Raw genomic sequence first — 23,989 nt, forward strand, 5'->3', positions numbered from 1 at the left:
TATTTAATACAGAGTGATTTTCAAAATTAATGTAGTAAAAATGAATGTATCAATAAAAATGTCTCATGAGCCTTGTAGTCTTGTTTTTGTATGATTGTACACCTGCCGACTCTCCCTGTCCTTCCATTGCTGTGTGGTAAAGCGTTGGGTTTGTATAAAAGGCACAAGCAAATACAGTTAATGTGGGATCTACTTTTTTTGTGGGAGGATCTTGGTGTGAAAGTAGCTGTAGCTTTCCTACCACTTAGTGATAAGATTAGCTAAAATAACAAAGATAAGTTTTAAGCTATTTTTGGGTTGTCTACAGTGCGGCCCACAGCTCGTTTCTTATTGACCGATTGGTTATTGGTATATTCTACAGACATTATTAAACATGGCCAGCATTAGAATGTTACACTACAAACAATGAAAAAATGCAAATGACCCAACTCCCCCATAAAAGACTGTATACTGAATGATAAAAAACCAATGCAAAAGAAATGCTTCAAATGCCAAAAACACACACAAAACAAAAAAACTGCATGAGAGAAATGTTGCAAATTCACAGCATTATTTAATTTTAGCGTTTTAATCTGCAGCATTTGTGTTTTGTTTTTGTTTTTGGATAAATGATATGTATGGAGCGTATGGACTTTGGACTGTACTCCATTGGCCCTTAATCCTGTCAATCACCTTCCGCTTCTCGATCGAGACACGCCCCTTGGGGGGCTCAGCTCTGAATGTTGATTGGTTGAAACATTAGTCCAATGAAAGTACACTGGCCTATCGCGGACGAGGAAGGAGGGACATTCAGTCCTTCGCGCCTACAGTGTAGGAATCGACCGTCCCTGAGCGCACACTGTTTGCAGGAGAGTACCAAGCGCCGCTCTCGGGAAAGGAACTAACGGTTTCTTTTTTTTTTTTTTTGGGCTCCCCGTCTGCGATCTAACTACACGAACAAATCGAGCCTGATTCCGGGAAAGGGGGGCTCCCATTACACGTTATTGTTCTTACGAGGAGGAGGGAAGCGAGGGATTGGAGCTGCAAGTTTTTTTTCTCGCCGCTTTTCTTTATTTCTTTTCTCCCCAGCAAAAGGATTCTGTGTTCGGGCTTGTGTGTGTTCCGCTCTCGCCGCAAAGATGATGGTCGGAGAGGTCGAAGTGAAGGAGCGACCGAGGCCGAGTCCGGACTATTTGATGCAATTGTTGAACGAGAAGAAGCTTATGACCAGTTTGCCCAATCTCTGCGGCATCTTCACGCACCTTGAGCGGCTTCTCGATGAAGGTAAGCGGCGGTCATGGTGGTGGTAATTAGCAAAGGCGATGTCCGGCGTTTGCACCGATCTCACATATCGGTGTCCCCTATGGACACACAACTACAAAATTAACACCTTATTTAATCCAAATCGCCACAATTAACACTAATGCTGACTTTGTTTGCATGTGAGAGTCATGGGGCTGAGATTAGCAGTGTTATTGACTTTGTGACTAGACGAAAACTTTCTCTCGAACGCTTAAACATCATACTCCCATCAATGTGGTTAAAATAGGCAACCTTAGGGTGTGTTTAATGTGGACTTTGAACTACTTAGGATGCATTTTTAAAGTTAATTTAGCCGGGCCTTACTTCCACATGTTCCAGTAGTTTTAGCTTTAGCCACATTTGAAGCTAGCCACACTGGGTGTGTGTGCACGCGTGCCGCTGGACTCGGTAACGTTTGCTCGTCACTTCATCTTTTCCCCAACTAAACACACCAAAACGAACATGCCCGGCCACTTTTAACACAATCGAAAAGCTTTTCGTGTCTTTGTCGTATTTCTTGTAAGAGTTGTTGCCCAGTGGCCGAGTTCATACCGCGGAGGAATGCTGCGTGTGTGTGCTGTGTGTTGACCAAACAATGGCCACTGCTCCGAAGTTTGGTAAGCCTTCCATAACTTCTCCTTCAAATTAAACAAACCTCTCTTTCACTTCTCCTTGACTTCCCCCGTAAACTGTCTTCTCTACCCCCTTGTAAAATCTTGTTTTTGTCTGCCATCTTTGATAGCTGTGATCTACACCAAGTACTCATCGGGATTATTCGTCCTTTTAAATGTTGCTAGTTTCAACCTCGTACCCACGTTTTATGTAATCGAACTAGGAGGCGCTCCCTCCACACGTAAAGTGATTCACATTCTAACAGACTATGAATATAATATAAATAAACCTTGTTCACGGAAATAACATCATACTGTAGTTTCAGTGTTGCCCCATTGCGTAGGCGCCCGGAGTATGTTGCTGCAAAACCGGTCTGCACAGATTTCAAGTCTCCGTTCCAGATGGATGATAAGCAAGTCACATAAGAGGAGTGAGTTAGCCAACTTAAAAAAAATGCCTTTATTGCACATTGTAGCTCAGCTGAAGAAACCCAACTATTTACTCAGTTGTGTTGCCATAGGTTGAACACGCACAGAAACAGGCTGACAGTATTAGGAAAGCAAGTGTTACACTGCTTGGACAGATTCAAGTTCTTGAGTTTGTGAGGTGGATAAAGCACGGAGTGTTTTAAGAAGAATTGAAGTTGAACTAAAATTACATTTGAGCTCACTGAAGGAACAACTCGATCCGTGCTTTTATAGCGTGGGCATCAGTCTAACGTAGATATCCTCTCTCATTGAACATTTGATTACAACCCGGTGTTCTGTCGAGTTGTGCGTCCCGCACAGCAACAATGATGGATCTAACTAGTGCTTTAGTAGCTATATAAGTACATTTTCCATGTAGTCACATGAATATTGTAACCTAATAAATGGAACATTGAATAGGTTGTAGCGTAAAACATGTTTATTAAACGACAAAATTAAAAGATACCCATTTGAAAGATTACTTCAAAGGGGATTCACATTTTGAACTTTTAAAACCGATTTCCTTGCATGCGCAGTAGCGCTAGGTAGCACAACTCGACAGACCACCCGCTCCACAATTTTGGGTTTCTGGTCCATTTCCCCCCCCTACATAATGTATGTTCATTGCAATCATAAAATACTCACAAAAGAGGCTTTATTCTCAAGTATGTTGGGCAATAAATTGAGCAGAATGGAGTGGAATTTTTGAAGGTCCTCGCCAACTAAAATGGCATTTGGTGGAAGCTTTGATATGACTAAAGAATAACTGGAATCCCGGCTATGATCAGTCTATTGCTACAGTTAGGTTGGCATAACTCTACAAAATGTGCACAGACTTCCATTATGCAATTTTTTCTGTGCACATTACTATGCGTATGAAATGCTCACCGAAGAGAAAGTTTGTTTGGGGATAGGATCGTTAGTGTTGTTGATAGAAGATGGTTGCCTTAATACGTTTGGTGCTTTGTTCCAGTATGACTGAAGAACAGAAGTACGCACATATATATCTATAATTGTGATTAGTTTGCAAGAAACTAGTCATGAAATTGCAGTGCAACCTCATGAAGGATTCATTTTTGATTGTGTCTGGATTATGGATCAATGTCTGTACGCAGACACACCACTGTGTTTACATATTGAGGATTGTTACCAACGGGGACACTTTTCTGTAGTGTCTGCAGTTTTGTTAGTCGTCTGTATGTGGCACTGTGGTGGTACGCAGTCCCTCTAGTTCCCATTGTCCCAAGCTGTTTCTCAGCCCGCACGGCATACCTCTACCCGTCCCCCGATAAGTCACAAAAGACCTACCATGTACAATGTCCAGATGTGCCTTACAATTTCCCAGAATCCAAACCACCATGGTTCTTAAAAAAGTCAGCTTGTTGTTTTGTAATGCTGATAAAGTGCAGGAGCTGGAGCATTGAAATAATTGGCAATGAGATCATAGCGTGTGTGGTTTTTGTGAGAAGATCAGCGAGGCCTTTGGAGCAAATGCTGTAACTAGATACATTTTTATATGCATTGTTGCATTTCCTAAAGTATTTTTAAAACCAGTTTGTTACAAAAAGTTCTTTATTGGTCCTGGTAAAGTCTCGGCGCCTCCTGGACCTTGCACACTAATTGCTAAATTCGATTTTGACCCATGAGATGTGGCATGATACTAAACACACATTTTAGTGTGTTTTTCTGCTGCCAAAGTAGGAATTTTAGTACTTTTAGTACCATATTGCAGTTGTTCCGGGAACAGATGCAAAAAGAACAAAACATAACTCCCAAACCTCTCACTTCCATCCCCACCCGGGCCGCTTAAAGTTTACAAGGGGGTTTCCACAGCACCAGCCCAAACATTACCCCAGTGCCAGAAATTGCGTGTGCGTGCTATGAAAGTCACCCCAGTGCAGAGAAAGGCCGGACCGTCTGGAGCTTGTTAGGGAGTTTATTTGCTTTTCTTGCCCCCTTCGACTGGCTTGCCGCCCTGGTGCGACATTCAGGGGCCGACGTTTTCACAACACATGATGTCAGTAGACCCCACCCATGGTGAAACTTTCGGTTAAATCTTGGACTCTGTACACCAACTGTCTAAGTAGTTACTACTAAATGTGAGATTGTCCGAAAGTATGTTAGCCTGTATGTTAGCCCCCCCCCCCCCCCCCCCCCCCCCCGCACACACACACACACACACACACACACACACACACACACACACACGCACACACACGCACGCACACACACACACACACACTTCACCCACCCAGTTTTTAGTGCATGTCTTCACAGCTGTTCCTATGACTGGGAGGGGAAAGCCAACCCCACCCTTGTGTCTCTCCCACCATGCTCCATGCACTCACATTTTGTTGCTGACACGCATGTAGTGCCTCAAGGTCATTGTGGCAGATTGACAGGAACGCACCCCCCCCCCCACTACGTTGCAGTTGTTCATCTCCCTGAGGTGACACCTGCTATGGAGGTTTTTTTAATATTTTTTTATATTTCTCTTTACGGCCTGCTAGTCAACAAGCAGCATCAAATTGCTATATTTTTCTCTTGTTAGGATATGACCATAGAACATGTAGCGATGTTGGGAAGTTTTGTTAATGTTAATTTTTTCCCCTACGATGATCCAAAGAGTGAGGTATTGATTTTGAATTGTTTAATCAAAGCCAACCTCTCCCTCTGGGCTTGTTTCGAGATGCGTTTGTTTAATAGATTTAACGGGCCATTGTTGCATTGCAAAAACGCTGCTGCGGAGTAACGTGGTGCATGGTACCACTTGTTCCCCCCGTTTTACAGCACCACTTTTGTGTCTGCTTGTTTTTTTCCTCCTCCACGAGCTTGACTTTCCCCCGGGGAGCTGTCAACAATTGGAGGACAAACGGTCCCCTGTCCACCGCGGAGCCTTTTGTTAGGAGGCTGTTCCTTTGGGAATGGTTGTTTAGAGAGTTTGATACAATGCCGTACATCTGCAGTTGTTTTCTTTATCCTCTCCCCATCCTTGTCATCTGGCTCCTTGTTATCTCTGTCTACATCTGGGTAGAGTGAGCACATTTTCTAGGTTAACTCTGTGTATTCGGCACAGGACAGGACCCACGCTAACCTCTGACACACAATCAATGCAGTATCTATTAGGATAGAGCGCAGCACTGCTTAGAGCGCCGATAGAGGCTGACACAATGAGTCAATCGGGGGTGTTTTGCCGGGCCGTCGTCGCAAGCTGAAACCTTTTTTTATCCCCCATCAAACCCCCCTGCTCCTACCTCGACATCCTCTCCCAAAGCTCCACTTTATAAGCTGGGATTTAATTAACGAGCACCATTCCGCGCAACGCTTAACTGAGCCGTCGCCGCCATTGAGAAAATACAATCTGGAGGTTTTGTAGGGTCTCGTTCTGTCTGCCTCTGTCTTCCTCTCTTTCCACAACGTCAGTGTGGTCCCCAGGAAATCCCAGGAGATCCAAAAGTAACTTCACAAGCCTCAATTTAAAATTAAAAATAATACAGCTAGTTTAAAGGGACTGTGTGCAAGGGGTTCCCCAGCTGCCTAGAGGGCGCCAACATTCAATTGTGCTGCAAGCATTATATCCCGCCCTCTTCCTGCTTTGACAACATACAGTAAGTACATAAATTATGTTTATTGTCAGCTAAGGATGGCAATTTGACAAAGTTTAGCTATTCACGTTAGCTATCATTGAATGTGTGGCCTATCATAACAACATTAATGTAAATTGTTGGTGGCCTCTCTGAGACTGCGTTTGTGTGTGTGTGTATGCGCCACGACATGTACGTGAATACCAGACAGCCGCAAGTGACAGACGTGAAAGGCAGTTTAACAGGTAATTGTGACAAATATGTTCTTAAATTTTTGGTTGGGGAAAAAAATGTAATATTGAGCCAGTTGCATACCGTGACATTTGATAAATAGTAGCCTCTTTCAAAGAGAAATCTCGCAGGGTAGTCTCATCAGATCTAGGAATGAAGCGATTTATTTGTTCATTCATGTGCCTTTTTTATAAACAACCCACTTAAGCAGAATATTGCTGCAACTGTGTGCACTTTCACCCAGCAACACAGAATCTAGCAAAATGGGTATTTAGATGCAATGTCGGATTGAGCAGCAGATTTCAGACCCGTTATGGATTACCCTTGCACACAGGTGGCGTCCTTTCTCTGTTGCTGCTCTGATGCTGCCCCATAGACGGAAAATCACCATATCTGTGCTGTTTATAGAGAACAGCGATATGGAAAAATGCCAGTTGTTGGGTCTGGACTATTTATTTACTTTTGGACTGCTCCGGTATGACAAACGCTGTTCTACAGTAGTAACTACTCTCAGTGTCCTTGTGTAATTAGAATTTAAGGGTTTAGTACTGGAGGCAGGATTTAAATTTGCCTTGCCTTCAGGGGGCCTTGTGCCAGAGCTCCGCCACATGGCCCTGTTGAGCTTCGGGCCCCTCATTCTGACCCCCGCCCCATTCCACCCTTGGCCCCGGCATCAGCAGCGGCACCTCCCAGCGGGTGCTGCGTGATAAAGTCATCCGACATCAGCTTCGGGGCTCTTATCTCAGGCTTCAATCCCACAAGTGCCGGGGCCCTCCTTATCAGCGCCTGCCTCTGCTCGGCCTCCTACTGTCTCTGACTGCTTGACTTACTATCAGAGTCGCCATTTCCTGAACGTAACCCAGCTTTAAGTCAGGAGTTTTAGGTAATCATGCGTACATGTAAGGACGTAGCTTGTCTTTTACACCTTTACCTTTACCGCAAACCACAGATCCTCCCTCTGCCCTCAAATTATGTCAGTACGGATCGACAGATGCTCTTCCGTTTTTATTCGTGTCTGGAGCAAAAACACCTACAGGAAATGACACAATAAGAGTCAAGAGAAGGCAAAGGCTGTGGTTTGTTTTCCCTCTTTCGAGACAGGGAGGAGACAGCCGGCTGTGACAAGCGACGCCTGTTTTGCGTCCGCCCTCTCCCACAGAGGCAGAGTCGTCTCTTTGATTTCTTTTTTTGACAAACTAAGATTCCATAATGACCCGCCTCTCGTCCTGTCTCTCCTCCACAGGTTCCTAAAACTACTACTATCACCTATCCACATTCTTTGAATGGCAGTCATCATCTCCATCTTCAACTAACATTGTTTCTTTCAGATTCACAAACAGAAGAGACTGTATAACAGCGACAACATGAATCACGCGATCGACATTTGGCACTGTCTGTCTCCTCCCCTTTTATCCCAGGAACGAGGCAGCAAAATGAACTGAATGCTCACTCTGTCTCCTTGCCCGCCCACCCCTGCTGCATTAATTTCCTGTGTCCTTTCACTGGAGGAATAGGAAGCAAATTTTGGCAACCAGCTCAGGAATTTCTCTGCACTTAACCTCCACCACGTTTGTTTGTTTTCCACAGCTGCACTCTGTCGGCGCAGGTATACTGAAATATACCGACAGTTTTCACAGCATGTCAACTCTAAGCGACTCTAAAGTATGCCTAATTTTTTTGCATTTGCCAGACACTTTCAGTGTTAATCTCCCTTTATCCCGGTCCAGAGCCTTTAGTACTTTGGCCTCCCTGCGGTTCTGAGCCTTTTACCGTGGCGTCTCACTAGTTTTCAGCCGGACGATAAATCAAAGGTGAATAATTTACCTGTCCGATTCCTGCCTGTGTTGTTTCTGTGAGGCCTGGCGAGAGCAGGCGGAGCTGCCATCACCTTCCCTGAGGGGCCACAAAAAGTGCGTCAGTTTGATGCCTCTGAAGTTCTCTGTCATCTGAATATGAAGCGCCGACACTGTCTAACCTCGCTGTCAGCTGCTTGTCTCAAATCTGTGCGACCTCCGTGCACTTCTAACGCATCACATTCAACGTTGCACTTCTCTGGGATAACTGACTTTATTTTTCAAGTCGGTATATACTGCTGTCAGTGCAATTTTGCCATCAATCACAATCTCAGTCACCATTAGGTGATGTTGCTATTTGCTTTCATGAAAACTCGCCCTGGTTTCCTTATTCACCTCATGTGTGTTTAGTTTCTATGCTTGGATTAATCCATAACTTTCATACTCCCACTGCAATTGTCTCTTGAGTCATCTCCAAACAATAGTTGTGCAGCTCTAACTCAGACTGTGTCGTGGCAATTGTATCTTTTTATTTTTTTGTGATTTTACCACAGGCAGTCTCCATTTAACAGGCTTTGTATCTCCGAAGCCTGCGTCTCGATGTAGTCCGTTTAGATTTCCCCAGTCTTTGAATGAAATTGACACAGTGTGTGAAAGTCTTTCTAGCGTGACTGCCACCTTGGAAATAGCACCGAAGACAAGCAACTGACTCTTCTTAAATTCTCACACATTGCTGTCTTTTTTTTTAAAATATATCGTACCATTACTTTATCCCTTGCTAAAAAGCGGCGATACTGGATTCCCCCAGTTCTGGGCACAGTGAGCCTCTCCTCAGAGAAATATAATATAGCTAAGGCCTCCACTATTCCCTAAAAACTGATTTGCTGGAGCATATTTTGGGGAGCTTTTTGCTTTCCCCAGCTCCTGCTTACTTGCTCACTGTAGGAGGTTAAATTTGCCATTGAAATTGATTTGGGATAATGCTCTTGTGTACTCCCAAACAGAGCAATGTCCAGGTGTTCTTCTGGATGACTGGGCAAAAAAAATCCCCATAGACTAAGGATGCGACGGTATGTGGTAAAATACTGGACTGTTCGGTCAACCCTGTGCGAACACCCTTACAGACCACAATACCTGTCCAGTATTCGCCGTGGAAGTGGCGAGCTAGACGACAACAGCCCCGCTTCTTCTGTTTAGCCTTGTGCACATCGACAGATGTGCCCCGCCCATCTGCGTTGGCAATGCTCAGAGGCAACGCTGGTTTTGCATTTTGTCCCCTTAGTGTACCAGAAATTAATAAACTGTGACGTCAGTAACGACGTACGTATGGAACTGTGAAGGTGCCATACAGTTACACCCCTGACATAGACACACCTAGAGGGATGGTTTGGATTTTTTGACATGAAGATGTATGACATCCCAATCAGCAGTGTATTACATCAACAGTGACTTACCCCTCCACTTGCTCCCGCGAGTCAATTTCCGGTCAGATTTCTGTGACAAGGAACGTAGTTCCGCTTAGTTGCTGGTGCCACACGAATTCCACTCTCTTGCAGTGACCTGGAAAAAGTGTCTTAAAGGTTCGATAAGTTGGCAAAAAGAGGAGTCACAATGTCAATTTTAACATAATGGTGTTCAATGAAGACGAGCCATCAACTGTCCAGTAGCAAATAAATATATGTTTTAAACACTTTAAAATGATTCTGTATTTTAGTCTTATATTCGGGATTGTATTATATTTGTGTCAGTATGGTACTTTATAGTTCATATAATACATCTGCCCTTAAGATGCTTCTAACAACTCAACAGTTTTAAGTTCGTGCCAATTGTAAACCTTTGCATCACCACACACACACTGCGTTTTTTCTTGGATATCATGCACTTTGTTCATACAGGTCATTAATCGACTGTGCCCCCCACGATACTTAGTCAGCAATGTTTAAGCTGCTGCAACAGGGGCCTCAGCAACACAAAGCAAAGCACAGGCTGTTTAGTTACATGTTGGACATTGGAGCAGTGTCGCCCGGTGCGTTTTTGTAGACAACGCCATGACAGTGCTACTGTATGTTCCACCCTGACTGTTTTGACTGTGGCTTACCCACGCATGTCCAAAACGAAACACATCACTTTTCAATCAGTTTTCAGGTGTTATCAGTTCAACACAACCCAAGAGTAACTGCAGTTCTGTCTCTGTGTTGTTGAGTCTTGCTGTTTGTCGTCATGATGAGCTCTGCCTGTCCTTATCAGTGCAGTTGTTGGGGACAAGATTACTGTGCCAAATAAAAACAAAGGGATGTTTTATACTCATGAAACAGAGAGCTCATTTGTATCGTGCAAAGATTGGCATGAAAAGCCCAAAGTCTGCTGCTCACTTGATGGATTGTTCCCACTGAAAGGAGGAAGGCGTGTCAGGGGAAGGAAGGATAGTAAGTATGATAAAGAACAGTGGTGCTGGTTGTGGGGCAGAATTCCTCCCATGTGATGTGAATGAGGTCATCTTGTTAGCTATGGGGAAGGTTATTGACCCCCTTGCTCAGCTCCACACGCCACCCCCCGGTCCCTGCCTTCCTTGCCTCTACCAATAATAGACGCAATCGCACACAATGGCTGTTTTGTGTTGTTATTGGGCCAGACACACACTGCTGTGGTCGTCCCTGCTGCACACAAGTGCTGTCTGTCCAATAATGAGTTGAACCATCACTATTTCATGTCTCCTAATGTGGGGTCCTTGATGGAAAGGCAGATTTTTTGTCAGGTTTGCTCTGAAAAAGATTACTTATCTGCTCTAGTCTGTCTGGTGTAAATATTTCCTTTGAGGGCATGTCAGGGCAAGCTGGAGGTTTAAGCGATCCCGTCAGATAAAATAAGAATGTTATTTTTTTAGTTCGGATGGATGGTTGATAACACTTAATTTATTGCTTTGCTGTCTGTCTCCTTGGGTAAAGTGCACACTGCTGGGCAGTGATGATGCGTAGCTACAGCCAGGACAGGTGTGTGCTGGTGCAAGCTGTCAAGGTGCTGTCGACACCTAAAGGTGCTAGCGTCAAGCCATGGACTTGTCTTCCCTGCTCCTGAAGTGTAGTCTTATTTATACTCCGCCTCCATCGCCATGCACTTCATCACCTTTATCTGTCTAAAACCTGCACATGCATTCCACTAGCTGGTAGGAGGAAGCGTCCTGCTTGACACATGGCATGTTCCATTCTTGTCATCATGTTTTCCAAAGTAGAAAATTGCTGTTCCCAGGAGAATGACTCATTTTCCTGTTTTTCTTTCTTTCTTTCTTTCTTTCTTTCTTTCTTTCTTTCTTTCTTTTGTTCTGTGTTTGATCGGAATGACTAAATTTCATCAGTTCATCATCTCTTCCTCTCATACCCGAGCTCAGCATTTCCCCCTCCTACTTTGCCCTCTTTTTTTTTTTTTTTTTTTTTTTTACATATGTTTTCTTTTTGTAGCTCCTTCTTGCACTTGTGTGCGAGATATTCCGCCTTGAGGCGCCCTTTGCCTCGTTCATGTGAGGACCAGTGGTGACGTTAAAGGCCCGAAACGTGGCTTGTCGCTTCGCATCAGCCCAGTGCTCGCCTGGGATCCTAGCAGTGCGCGGTGGCTCTTGACACAATCACTCCAAGGCTTAAATGTTGCTCGAGAACAACACGGCGGGAGCGACGACCGCAGTCTTGTGTACATTCTCCCTCTCGGATTTGCGAATGCTTTGAGAGGGTACACTGTATTTAATGACAGTGGAGTAGGGGTTCTTGTGTTTTTCTTACAGCCCTGTCAATGTGCCTTTTTAAACATTACTTTGGACCCTATCCAGAAGACATAACAGATCCACCAGACAATCTCAGAGTAAACAACATGTTGTGAAACAGCAGCTCTTTAGAGAAGGACTTCCTCCAAGGGAGTTTTTTTCATGCCTCCTTCATAATAAGCAACCACTATAAATACGCATGTGTCCTTTATAGTACATGTCATAGTAATACTACCGTTTCTTATATCAGCAAACGTAGCCAAAAAAGTATCAGTGAACATAACTGGAAGAATATCAGCAAATTTATCCAAAAGCGTATCAGTGAACGTGGCTATCTCCACAGATGCACTGCTAGTGTCCTCCTCACTTGCGCCATACACAATACAACACTCCACCTGGCACGTTCAAGGCCACACAAAGCAGTCGGACATCACACACTCTTTGGCTGGCTGTGAAGCTGAGCTCTTGTTTGTGTGTGCGTGTGCAGCACTGCAAGTGTGGAGAAAGCTACGTTCGCTGATATTCTTCCAGCTCCATTTGCTGATATTCTTGTGACGTGTTTGCCACCGACAGTAACCTGTTTTGTTCAGTAAAACGATTGTTGATCGACAAGCTCCTCATTTGCAGACACTACAATAATAATAAAGCAAACAGAGCTCTGGTATCGGCATAGTATTGGTAGATATCCAAATTCAGGATTGGAACGGAAGTGGACAAAATGTGGATTTGTACATCCCTCGATGAAAACCAGCAGATTTGTCTTTGACTCCACAGTCTCCACTTTGCTGCAGTGCTTTGTTTTCATGATGTCCTCTTGGATAAAATCAACCACATGCCAAGAAGTAAATACAGGAAAGCTGTGTTCTGTTGCTTTTTGTTCATATTACTTGTTCCGACAAATGCGCTGTGGTACCCACAAAAAGCCAAAAATCCTAGTTAAAGGCAAACTAGCATGGTATCACACCAAACTCACCACAGATGAATCAAAGAAACGTCATTGATTGTTGAAGTAGTTGCATGTTGAGGTAGCCTTTGTTTGGCTCTTCATAAACAATTCAAGCAACAAAGTGCCACTGGGGAGTGTTTATAATAGCGTAAAAATGTCCAAAGTCTCAAAACTCCCAAAACAACTGTGAAGCGTGTTTACACGCCAAGGGACAACAAGTAGCTGTTAGACTGGAACTTAAAGACACTATCTCCAGGCCTCAACAGGCCGTGTGATGAAGGATGGATCCTTTTTTCCCAAAACTAAATTAAGTCCATAAATGCTTTGGCATCCCTTTTTTAGTTTTAAAGTGATTTAAATGTCATGTTTATGGCTGGCGGTTGACACATTACCATGCTATTCTGGAACAACTGTCTACCTTTTTCTCTTGTTTCTCTGTGTTCAATTTTAATTTTGCACTAGAAAACTGACATGTCTGTCAGGGACAAACAGATCTTGCGACGGGAAATTTGAAAGGTGAAGACAGTCGTCTCGGTTTTCTTTTGTCTGGTGGCATCAAAGCTTTTGGTGTAGTAATCGAGTGACCTCATTCTCTCGTAATGAGAGGGTAGTGAGGGGAATGTGCCTTTTCCTCATTCTGTCATGTTTGCTCACATTCTCAACACTTATTTTTTTGTTCCTGATGCTACAATCTTGTCCTCAAACAAAAAGTCAGCGGAGGTTTGGAAAAATTTGTTAATGCCTTACAATTACTTTGAATGGAAGAGTGAAGGATTGCCATATGCCTCGAATAGTGTGTGAGTGACTCGATTGGGGAGAAGTCGTTAAGCGCCATCTTGCTGGTTTGCTTGTATAAATCCCTACGCCCCCGAATGTGAGTCGACATTTCTTTCTCTATATTCTGGTCTGTACGGTACAAATCTAATTTCTACAAAATGTTTTGAGATGCAAGTCCAGACAAAGGCACGTTGATTAGATTGAGAATTCTGTTGATGTCTAGAAGCAATTATCGGGCAGTTTTACCTTGATAACGACAAATGCACGATAAACCCCCGACCACTGTATATCTTCGCAGGAAATGCAAATTAACTGCTTTTCATCTGGCAGACATTACTTTCAATGAAATATAAAATAAGTATAAAAATCCCTTGTAATGATTCAAGTATAAACTTTTGTGAAAAATATTTTTGCGATGTTATGGTGTACCTCTTCTCGGCTACTTTCATGAGGCGTTTGCGCTCCGCTGTAGCTATGTGGTAGGCTATCGCTTTTGTTATTTCTGTCCACCTCGGAGACGTTCTCTCGTATGGTGTCGCCCCTGCAAATGCCTCCGTTATGGGCTGCTGTCTGGGGGTGGTACTTTTCGAACCTTGCTTTTTAGCTTTTCGCACAGTAACGAGAGAACGTAAACGTGAAGCTAGCAGGGAGTTTGGAGGGGAGCGGGATAGACATTTTTGCCATTTTTGTCTCGGAACATCCACTTATCCCAGCTGACTTTTGGGCGGGAGGCAGGGTACACCCTGGACTGGTTGCCAGCCAATCGCAGGACACAAATAGACAAACAACCACTCACACTCACATTCATACCTTAACCCAGTGCTTGTCAAATAGTGGGGCGGGCCCCTCGGGGGGGGGGTGTGGTGAACTGTCAGGGAGAGCAGAAGAGGCAGGGAGTACAGTACTTTCAAGGTTAGTGCACACTTGCCAACATGTACATATTTATTGTACTCAACATGCAATTTGATCTCTTGAATACGCTTGTATGTGCCACAGCTCTCCATTGTGTGGCGTTGTCCTGGTTTCAGTTTTGAGTTCAGTTTGTACAGGACAGATAAATAAATAGATATTATCAGTTTCGCAATAGTACTTTAAATGAGGAGGGACATTTCCGTCCCCTGGGGGGTTGGCCATGACATAAAATGATTGAGAACCACTTAATTAACCTACCGTGTATTTTTGGAATGTGGGAGGAAACTTTGCAATCTGCATTACGGCCACCTAGGACTCGTACAGTATCAACCACAGTGTTTTTACAAGTTGGCCCCTGCTTTGTGTTTGCTCTTGAAATTCTCCCACATTTGTTGTGAGGACGGTGGTCTCCTCTGTTGTTTGGGTGAGGACAGGAAGCGGAGCTGAGGTTATCTTCGCCACCTGTGTCTACAGTTTAACTTTTCCTTCCTCTCCCCCTACTTCTTTCATTTCCTGACTGCTGGACTCTTTCCGGCCATTGTTGCCCCGAGCAGTGTGCGAGCTTAGTTGCAACTTCTGTGCTTTTTTGTAACTTCTTGATTTTTACATTTTGTCACCCTTCCTTGTTGACTGTTTGTTTTTTTTTTTCCAGAATGGGACTAGAGCCGTCCTATCTAGTTTGACTGGTTTGTGTCCCACCTAGTCTTTCAGCATGAACTGATGAAGCATGAACTGAGCAGGCGAGACGAAACGTCTTCTAAGACAACCTGAACAGTTGCGAGAGAATACAATGACCCGGATGAATGAGAATATTCACAGGCATATTTCAAAATGTTGCTGAATTAGTGCTGGCTAGTGCGGGTTCTTTCGCTTCCGTTTGGCATCACGTTGCATTGCTGGAAGGAAGTGTCCGTCTTTATATTTGCGCCACATGTCAGGAAACGTAGTTTGGTTGTGTCGTCTACAGAAAATGTGACCAACACTTGCTCTTCCAACCCACTTCTTAGCAACATCCTGTTATTCTGCTTTCTTCCTTATCATACACTGTCACGTCACATGGCGCTCTTACAGGGTGCATCCTTTATTTAACATAGCTATTGTTCTGTGTTCTGGTGGTCTTTGCAAGGGTGTTGTAAGAAAACGCCCAAGGCTGCTGTTTTTTGTTTTGCTGCTGTGTGTGTACATCAACAAAGCACAGCAGGCAGCAGGGATGGATTCAACTCCAGCAAAAGTAAAGTAGGATTTCTTACGAGCACTGCTCAACTTTGGCCCCATCTGTTTGTTTTAATGATTTAGCAGGGAACACTATATGATTTTATACGCATGCCGGGTAAGGGTAAAATGAAAACTGTGGCAGCTACTGGTTTTTACAGTACCTGAGGTTCCCTTTTTTGCCGGCGAACACAGCAATAAAATATGTTTACTTGGTCCTTCAGAGGGAGACCTGAGTTTGCATTTTGCGTGCATTTCAGTTCGAGCTGAGCTGCGTATTTGTGCAACTGATAAAGCTGTGCTGAGGAGATGTGCTTCATTTGCTGAAAGCCTCAGCTTGGGCTGCACTGAATTACTTGTTACAACTACAAATACAGGATAATTACGAAGGAATTGGCTTCCAACAGTGTGTTAGCGGGCACTTTTTTGATGAACAGTGGAACCTATAATCTTCTGGAACACTGGACTTCTGGTTTGTTTAGAGTTTTTAAACTTTTTTTACTGATTTGGAAATAAAAATGGTTGTAAATCCTTTTTTTATATATATATTCAGGCAAATTTTAAGTTACATTGTAACTTTCTTGACTGGCATCCGAGTGTAAAAATAAATTAACCACTGTCAAGATTTCAACCCAAAGACTATAAAATGGAGGTGAATCGTATATACTAGTGGTTCTCAACCGGTCGGTCGGGACCCAAAAGTAGGTTGCAGATCCATTCTGGGTGGGTCGTGGACAGCAAGCCAAAAATGACATTAAAATATGTAACATACAACTGATGTCTGACTTCTTTTGAAGTAAAGTTGAGCAATATTTGAGTAATCTTCCTCCTTGGCACATGCACATTGCACAGTTATAAGTGAAATATCAGATTTTTGTGGTCTTTTTGATATTTCATTTTACTTTATGCATTATTTGTATACATGCAGTTACCGCTCTTACTCATTTCTTTGACAAAATGTCCTCTAAAATAGACTTTTGACATGTAACTATGTGTTTGTTTGACTTAAATGAAATCATACAAAACAAAACAAATGAAGGCATAAATATATATGAAATATAAATTACTTAAGTGTAAAGTAATGCAAATAAAAGTGACTTAAAAGTGTAAAAAACAATAAAAAATAAGTGTGAAAATACAAATGAAAAAAATAGAAATGACTTAAAGTGTGAAAGTATAAACAAATAATAAAATTAAAAAGAACTTAAATGTGTAAAAATAATTTAAGTGAATACAAATAAACCACCGTATGGTGGTCTAGTGGTTAGCACGTTGGCCAACACAGGAACAGCCTGGAGATCGGGAAGACCTGGGTTCGATTCTCCCCTGGGCATTTGGAGTTTGCATGTTCTCCCCGTGCGTGGGTTTTCATTCCAAAAACATGCATGTTAGGTTAATTAGCAACTCTAAATTGTCCATAGGTATGAATGTGAGTGTGAATGGTTGTTTGTCTATATGTGCCCTGTGATTGGCTGGCGACCAGTCCAGGGTGTACCCCGCCTGTCGCCCGAAGTCAGTTGGGATAGGCTCCAGCATGCCCCTGCGACCCTAATGAGGATGAAGCGGTATAGAAAATGGATGGATGGACAAATAAAAATGACTGAAATAAAAGCGTAGAAATAATCCTAATTTAAAAATGGCTTCAAAGTGTAAAAAAAACCAATACAAATAAATACAAATAGAAATGAGAAAGTGTAAACACTTTTTTGAAAAATAAAATCAATAAAAATAACTTAAATAAGAGTGGGTCTTAACTTAATGACCATTGGAAAATGTGGGTCACAGGTTGAGACCAGTTCAGAACCCCTGGTATATACAGGTATGTTGAATCCATTTCACTTTTTAGCATTCTAAGCAGTCTTAAATTCTTAGGTAGTCTCTCACGCTGCTAGATTTGAATGACTACAGTTACATTTTTTGAGGATCCACAATTTGTGAGGATGTTCGGCTAAAATAACCGTTGCTAACCTGCTCCCCAGGGAGAACTCCAGTAGCTCAAACAGCTGAACCCATTCCCACATAGAGAATAATGAATGTTACCGTTTTAAGTTGTGTCTACCCACCTCAGTCTATGGAAGGGGAGACCATTACATTTGCACAAAACTGGCACTCCTATGGCTCATTGAGCTGCCCGCCTCCCCCATACACCCTGCCTATTACCACAACAAACCCCCCATAGAGCAGTCTCACATCATCAAATATGACGATCCCCAGTGCTAATTTTAGTATAATGGGGTCTTAATTGCAAGGAACTTGTTTTGTTGCTGAGCCCAGTAATGTTGTTTTTATAAATGTACAAAACGCTTACTTTCCAGTGCAGTTTAAAATGAAAGAGACAGTCTTTAGTTTCCACTTTCCTTAAATACACTTTTGGCCAGCACTGTTTCAAGTGTTTTTCAGAATGTTGTGTTTGTCTTACAACATGTTCGCCTTTCCTGCAGTGTCTCTCCTTGTCTGTCTGCATGGTTTGTCTAATCCACACAGCGACATGCCGTGACACACTCCTGGCGCACGTACAGTAGTCACTGCGTCACCACCAAGCGGTCAAAAGACTCTGGGTGTCTTTTTCCACCTTCTCTTCTCTCCTCTCTTGCATGCATTCACACAATGACAGCTTCAGAAGTCGTGCATTTACTACGGCCTATGATTAATGGCTTTGCAGATAGCTCCTCCAGGATGCCACCACACCCACACACTATACTGCTTTGCTATGCTCTGCTGTCCATTCAGAGGTGAGCAGAATGGCAACATGTCTACAGCTCAGTCAAATCAGTCAATTTTTAAAAAACTAAAGATGAAGGGTGCTTTCACGCTGTTTCCACCCTGGTTTGTTTTCTTTTCGCATTATAAAAAAACAACAAAAAAACAACAAAAAGACAAGTGAATGGTTATTGACGGGTGTAGGAAGATTAATAGGAAGTTTATAAGCACATCCTGGAACTAAACTTGTGTACAGTACAGGACATGCAAAAAAATAACCATGTCCACTCTTGGGGGACGATTTCGCACAATGTTCAGTAAATCGCCAGTCTAATCTGTATACTTTTTGTTGTTACGTCACCACCATTACGGCACTTAGAATAGGGATGGAAACAGTATTTATCGATAATCCGTGATAACATTTCAGACAGTTATTGTATCATTTTAAAATGTTATTAAAGTAATCTCTCATTTATCGCGGCTGATTGGTTCAAGGCCCGACCGTGGTAAGTGAATTTTGGCTCACAACTCACGCCAGTCACTACCCTCTCCACGACAGTGTCTTTGCTCCACTGCTGCTAACACTCATCTAAAGACAGTAAACTGTAGCTAGCTGACGTCACACACGTCACTTCCCAGGCCTTGCTTCTTAAAGGCGCACACAGTGTTGTTTTTACAGTGTTATATTACTTATATTGCACGAAGGAAACTTGGCAAATCAGTTGACATCAATATATTTTTGCGACTACGTCCAAATCGGATATTGGGATTACTGAGAACCGTCAAAATTGTGGTCACTAATCATGACTTAAATGTATTAAAATGAAAGCTGATTGGTTCATTGGCCAGTGGATGGTTGGTTTGTTCCACACCTGTGTTCACACCTCAGCAAACAAACCACACCCCATTGGGAAAACAAACTCAAATTCGATTAAACTCGTTGTTCCTACACATTGCATTTGAGTTGTCCTGCAATAACCTTTTTTTGGTCGTGAATTTTTATTGAACATTTTTCAAACACCAAACAAAAAGTGCAAACATGGCAGTTCTTTTATCAACAGCATTTCAGTAGTTCCATATTTGTTTCTCACTTCCTGTTTCCATTATGTATTTTGTCGCTGCTGAGATGCAGATATTGTCCATCTAGTTCATTTCACCTTGAATCGGTCTCCTGCAGCCGTAGGTGATGCTTCGGCCTTTCCATTATGTGAATTTCCTCCGCCATTGCGTTCCACTGATCCTGTGTAGGCATGTCCTCCTTACCTGATTTCCTCATTATGACGTTTCTTGCCCGCTGACGAAAAAACTTTGCCAAATAGGTTTTTCACACATACATTCCTCTCACGTAGATTTCCCCAAATATATAATCGTGCAGGACATGGGGATCTTCTATCCAAATATTTCCATTAACACGCCACTCAACATTTTTCCAAAATTGCGTTATTGCATATTATATCTTCTCACATTTCCAGCAGATATGTGAATGGTCTGCATTTATTGCGCTCCATTATCCCCAACATGGCATTGTTTTATGGAGTAGTTTGCTCTTGAGCGGTGGCGTGACAAGAAAATGCATAATATTCTTCCAGGAGAACCAGGTCTTTGTGGATGTATTTCAACCTGTTTAGCCATTCTTCATCTGGGATTTTGATTTGAAGTTCTGATTCTCAGTTTTCCTTTATAATATGTGAATATTAAAGATCAATATTCCACAGTCATAATGTCAAAAAACGATTAGACTACCCTTGTTTCTTCAGTTTCTTGTTCATTTTAATGCCCGATACAACTAAAGGTACTTTTGTTTGGACAAATATAACAATGACAACACATAGCTCATAAGAGGTACATTTTTTGGCAGTACAATGCTAGAGCTATATTTGTTATCATCATTATATTTGTCCAAACAAACGTACCTTTAGCTGTACCAGGCATTAAAATGGATCAATAAACTGAAGAAACAAGGGTGGTCTAATCATTTTTTCCATGACTGTATATAGTTCAGATATAATTCCGATTCCGGCTTCTTTATGTGCTTTCAGTATGATTCAAATCAGCCGTAGGAGCTGTGGTATAGATTCCTGTAAACATACCTTTTTCAGTTTAATATGTTCTCATCGCAATACATTCTCCTTTTTGAATTTTATTGAATTTTATCATGGCCTTATTTCTTTTTAGTGGACTGTTTAGACCAGTTACATTCAGCGACATTATGTTAATTTTATTCGACCTCTTTATTCTCTACCATCCTTGACCATATTCTCCCAGACAATTACTAACCAGGCACTTATACAAAAAATGTCCAACGGCAAAAACAAAAACAAAAACAAAAACTGGCTTCCATCTGTAGGGTAGTTGACCGCTCCCTATGACTCCCCGTTGGTGGGTGGAAGAGAAATCCTCATCACTAAGAGGGGCTCCTCCCTATACTCAATTGGTTCCCGCTTTGAAAAGGGGCACTTTAAAAAAGGTCTAGATATGTCCAACTGCTTATAAAATAAACATTAACATCTCCCAGCTGGGTGAAACTATTATTTTGAACTATGACGAAGCCTTTAATGGGACCATGGTGTTACCTCCCGCGCTCATTCTTGATGAATTCCTGGAGTTTTCCCCTCACCCTTAGGCCGTCTCACGTCGAGTCTCCCCTTTCCTAGCATGCTGCCACTGCGGTATTCCTGGTGTCCTCCCTGCTGCTTTCAATGCATTGTCATCTCCCGGAATATCCATGGCATAGCCCCTCGCTCTCATCTCCCGTGCGGGTGCTGCGGCACTGTCGTTTGTCTCCACTCCATCACTCCAATGAATTGGTATTTTGGCCAGCGGTGTCTGAAACCGAAACCTTCTCTCCTTTTAGCACCTTTTTTAATGCTCGAGCAGGACTTTCGCTTTTGGACAACTTTGGCTGGATAGTTGTGGTCAAAAAAACTTGCTTGTTTCCTGTTTGCACCTTTCTCTTCCGTGCCGTCTTTCAAATTGCTTATTTCATCTCAAACTTCAGACAGTTGACAGTAATGGATCTGGGTGCAACATTCGGGTTAGTTTTTTGTGTGAGAGCATGGTGGGCACGTTGAATGGTACAGCTCTAGTTCCTCTGGTCGTTGTAGCTCTGTTTTTAGCCACTGCTCGATGTATCTACTCACAGGGCCCTCCTCCAGGATGCAGAAGATTTGGATGTTACTCCTACTGGATCTTCCCTCAAGGTCTATTAGCTTTTCTTGCGTCCAGCTCGCTTGGTCCAGCATCTCTATCATCGCCTCCCCAGTACCTGCCCTCCACCCTGCCAGCTCTGCTGTTCGTTTCAGAGCACCGGCCGGAGTTACCTTCTGTTCATGTAGCTTATTTCTACTAGCTGTTAGCTTGCGCTCGGTATCCTGCTGCAGGACGTCGATTTCTTCCTTCATCTCCTGTTTTAAGAGTGGCAACCGTGTCTTTTTTTTCTTTCACGCTTCTTTTATGTCTTGGCTGATGACAGCAAGCCGAGCCCCCGAAGTCTTGTTGTGGTCCTGCTCGACCATTTCCCCTCTGCTGCCCTCGTGTTCGATAGCTTCGCTTTCTGTGTTTCACCCGGGTGTTTCACGGGCTTGGTCCAGCCCACAATAAGCTTTCCTACTTCCTCTTTTGATCCCCTCGCCCATAATGTTTCTTGGAGCTGTCGAATTGTGTCTATATGGTGCGTTTTTGATACCCGACTGGTATCCCAAGAGGTGACGGCTACGCGTTTTCTCTCGCCGTCATCTTACCGGAAGCCCCTGCAATAACCTTTTTAATGTTTCTACAGTATATCAGTGAACATTTTGTCAGGAAAAACGTATCTGGCTGTTTTTTAGAGTTGTTTAGTAGAGTTGAGGCCGCTCATGCTCACTATATTTCTATATTTAGGACTTCTGTTGAGTTGTATTTATTTATCAACTTGGAACAGTTTTCATTTCAGTTTTTTTCTCATTAACCATCTAGCTAGAATTAGAAGATGCAGAAGGCATTTGAGGGTGGCGAGAAGAGGTCTCCAAACTATGCTAATCACAAGACTGCACACATAACCGCAATGCTCCCTGAGTGATTGTTTTGCTCTCCAGTGGACTGTAGGAAAAAATGAAAATGACCTCAGAGCTAATGTGACATTGAATGAGTGTGTTTTGTTACCTGTGCATAGACACCATGTGCAGCTAGTGTTCACACAAACAGTTATACTAAAAAACGTCTCTACAATCGTTTTTTTTCTCCAGTTTCTATGTCACCGGACTTACAATGAGGTCTGGTCTTGGAATGAGGCAGTTTTAAAATAAATAAATAAATAAAATGAGGTGTGACTCTTCATTTCCTGCCCTTTGCGTGCGATATTTGTTTAACAGATATTTCTCTCAGGCACTTCTCTGCCTTCTACCTCCTTGTCTCTGGGGAGTCCAGCCTTCAAACACAACAGCTCATTAGCCGGGCTATGTGGGTGTTTTAATGTTAAGCTGGGTGTTTGTTTTTATCTATGTATTACATTTAGTTAAGTTGGTATCAGGGCACACATTCCTCTGCATGGATTGAACTGCAGCTGAACTAAAAAACTTGGTTTGTGTGCGCGTGTTGTTGTCTGTGTGTGTTCCTAGGCTCATTATTGATGATCACAGAGCGTAACGTGCTGATTTCTGGGGCGAGTTGGCTGCAATATGCATGTACACACCCGCTTCGTATACACTTAATGCAAATTCTGCATTATAGACTTCGACAAACATTAAGCTGCCTCTGTGATTTTTATTGGAGTTACTTTCCAAAAGCATCCATTACCAAGGGAGGCTCCGGATGAGAGTCGTTCTTCTTTGTCTTGTTTGCTGTGTGCCCACCCACGTTATTACTTTCTTCACCTTGCTCCCAGAGGAGCACATCGCCAAAACCTTGTTACACCAGTCTTTTATTTAGTGGCCTATGTACTTAAAGACCTGACACCAGAGCTTTTCGCCCAGTGTGCCTTTGGAGAATCCCTGACACACACATCATAAATCTCTACCCGTGGCTGCCAGCAAACTACACTGTAATTTCTGTCTACAGACGTTTAGACCTTTCCACCGATAGGGGGGATGGTACTTCAATCCACGTCATGTATGGATACAGGAACTACAGTATGTGCACAAGTCAGTATAGCTCAGCCATTATAGGTGTCTTGAATAAGCATAGTTGGCTTCCAGGACAGGCAAAGGCATACAGTGTAAAAGTAAGTTACCCCCTGTTAACAGTAACCAGACATGTAAATAAAACACGCAATCTTTTTCCATTAGAAACACCGCAAATATTCCTGCATGAAAGCTGTGACAGAAGATCAGACATCTATCTGCCTTTGCTTTTTACATAAAACCTAGCAAAGCACGATATTGCCGCAAGCGGGGCATCCTGCAATCAGGTAATGTGTGACGTATAAAATACTTATAAAAATACAGCAACATTAACGTATGAACTGCAGTCCCGCCTCTGTACAGCACGAATATTTGCTGGGTGACCTCTTTAGAGAAAAACGTGGAAAATGACATTACAGGCAGTCTGAAAGGGACTATAGATTTATTGTAATTTCCGGACTACAGAGCGGACTGTTAGTCGCACCCACTAAATTTAAAGAGAAAATAAAGATTTGTACATATACTGTATACTGTATAGGCCGCACCCATTCACAAGCTGCAGGTGTCCATGTTGTAACATGGGCTATTTAATTAGTACACAGAACGATTTTTTTCAACTTTCAATTA

At 42.8% G+C, this 23,989-nt stretch overlaps 1 protein-coding gene across 3 annotated transcripts in view; it reads left to right on the forward strand.

Annotated features, from left to right (window-relative positions):
- Nucleotides 1–806: 806 nt before the first annotated feature.
- qkia (QKI, KH domain containing, RNA binding a) overlaps nt 807–23,989 on the forward strand; it is a 94,801-nt gene continuing 71,618 nt past the window's right edge. For all 3 annotated transcript variants that reach the window (XM_054796672.1, XM_054796673.1, XM_054796671.1), the window contains exon 1: nt 807–1,263. In XM_054796672.1, coding sequence (XP_054652647.1) covers nt 1,119–1,263 — 145 coding nt within the window. In that variant the 5' untranslated portion in view covers nt 807–1,118. The remainder of the gene's footprint in view (nt 1,264–23,989) is intronic.

This window comes from Dunckerocampus dactyliophorus, chromosome 13, assembly GCF_027744805.1.
Source record: "Dunckerocampus dactyliophorus isolate RoL2022-P2 chromosome 13, RoL_Ddac_1.1, whole genome shotgun sequence".
Taxonomy (NCBI): Eukaryota; Metazoa; Chordata; class Actinopteri; order Syngnathiformes; family Syngnathidae; genus Dunckerocampus; species Dunckerocampus dactyliophorus.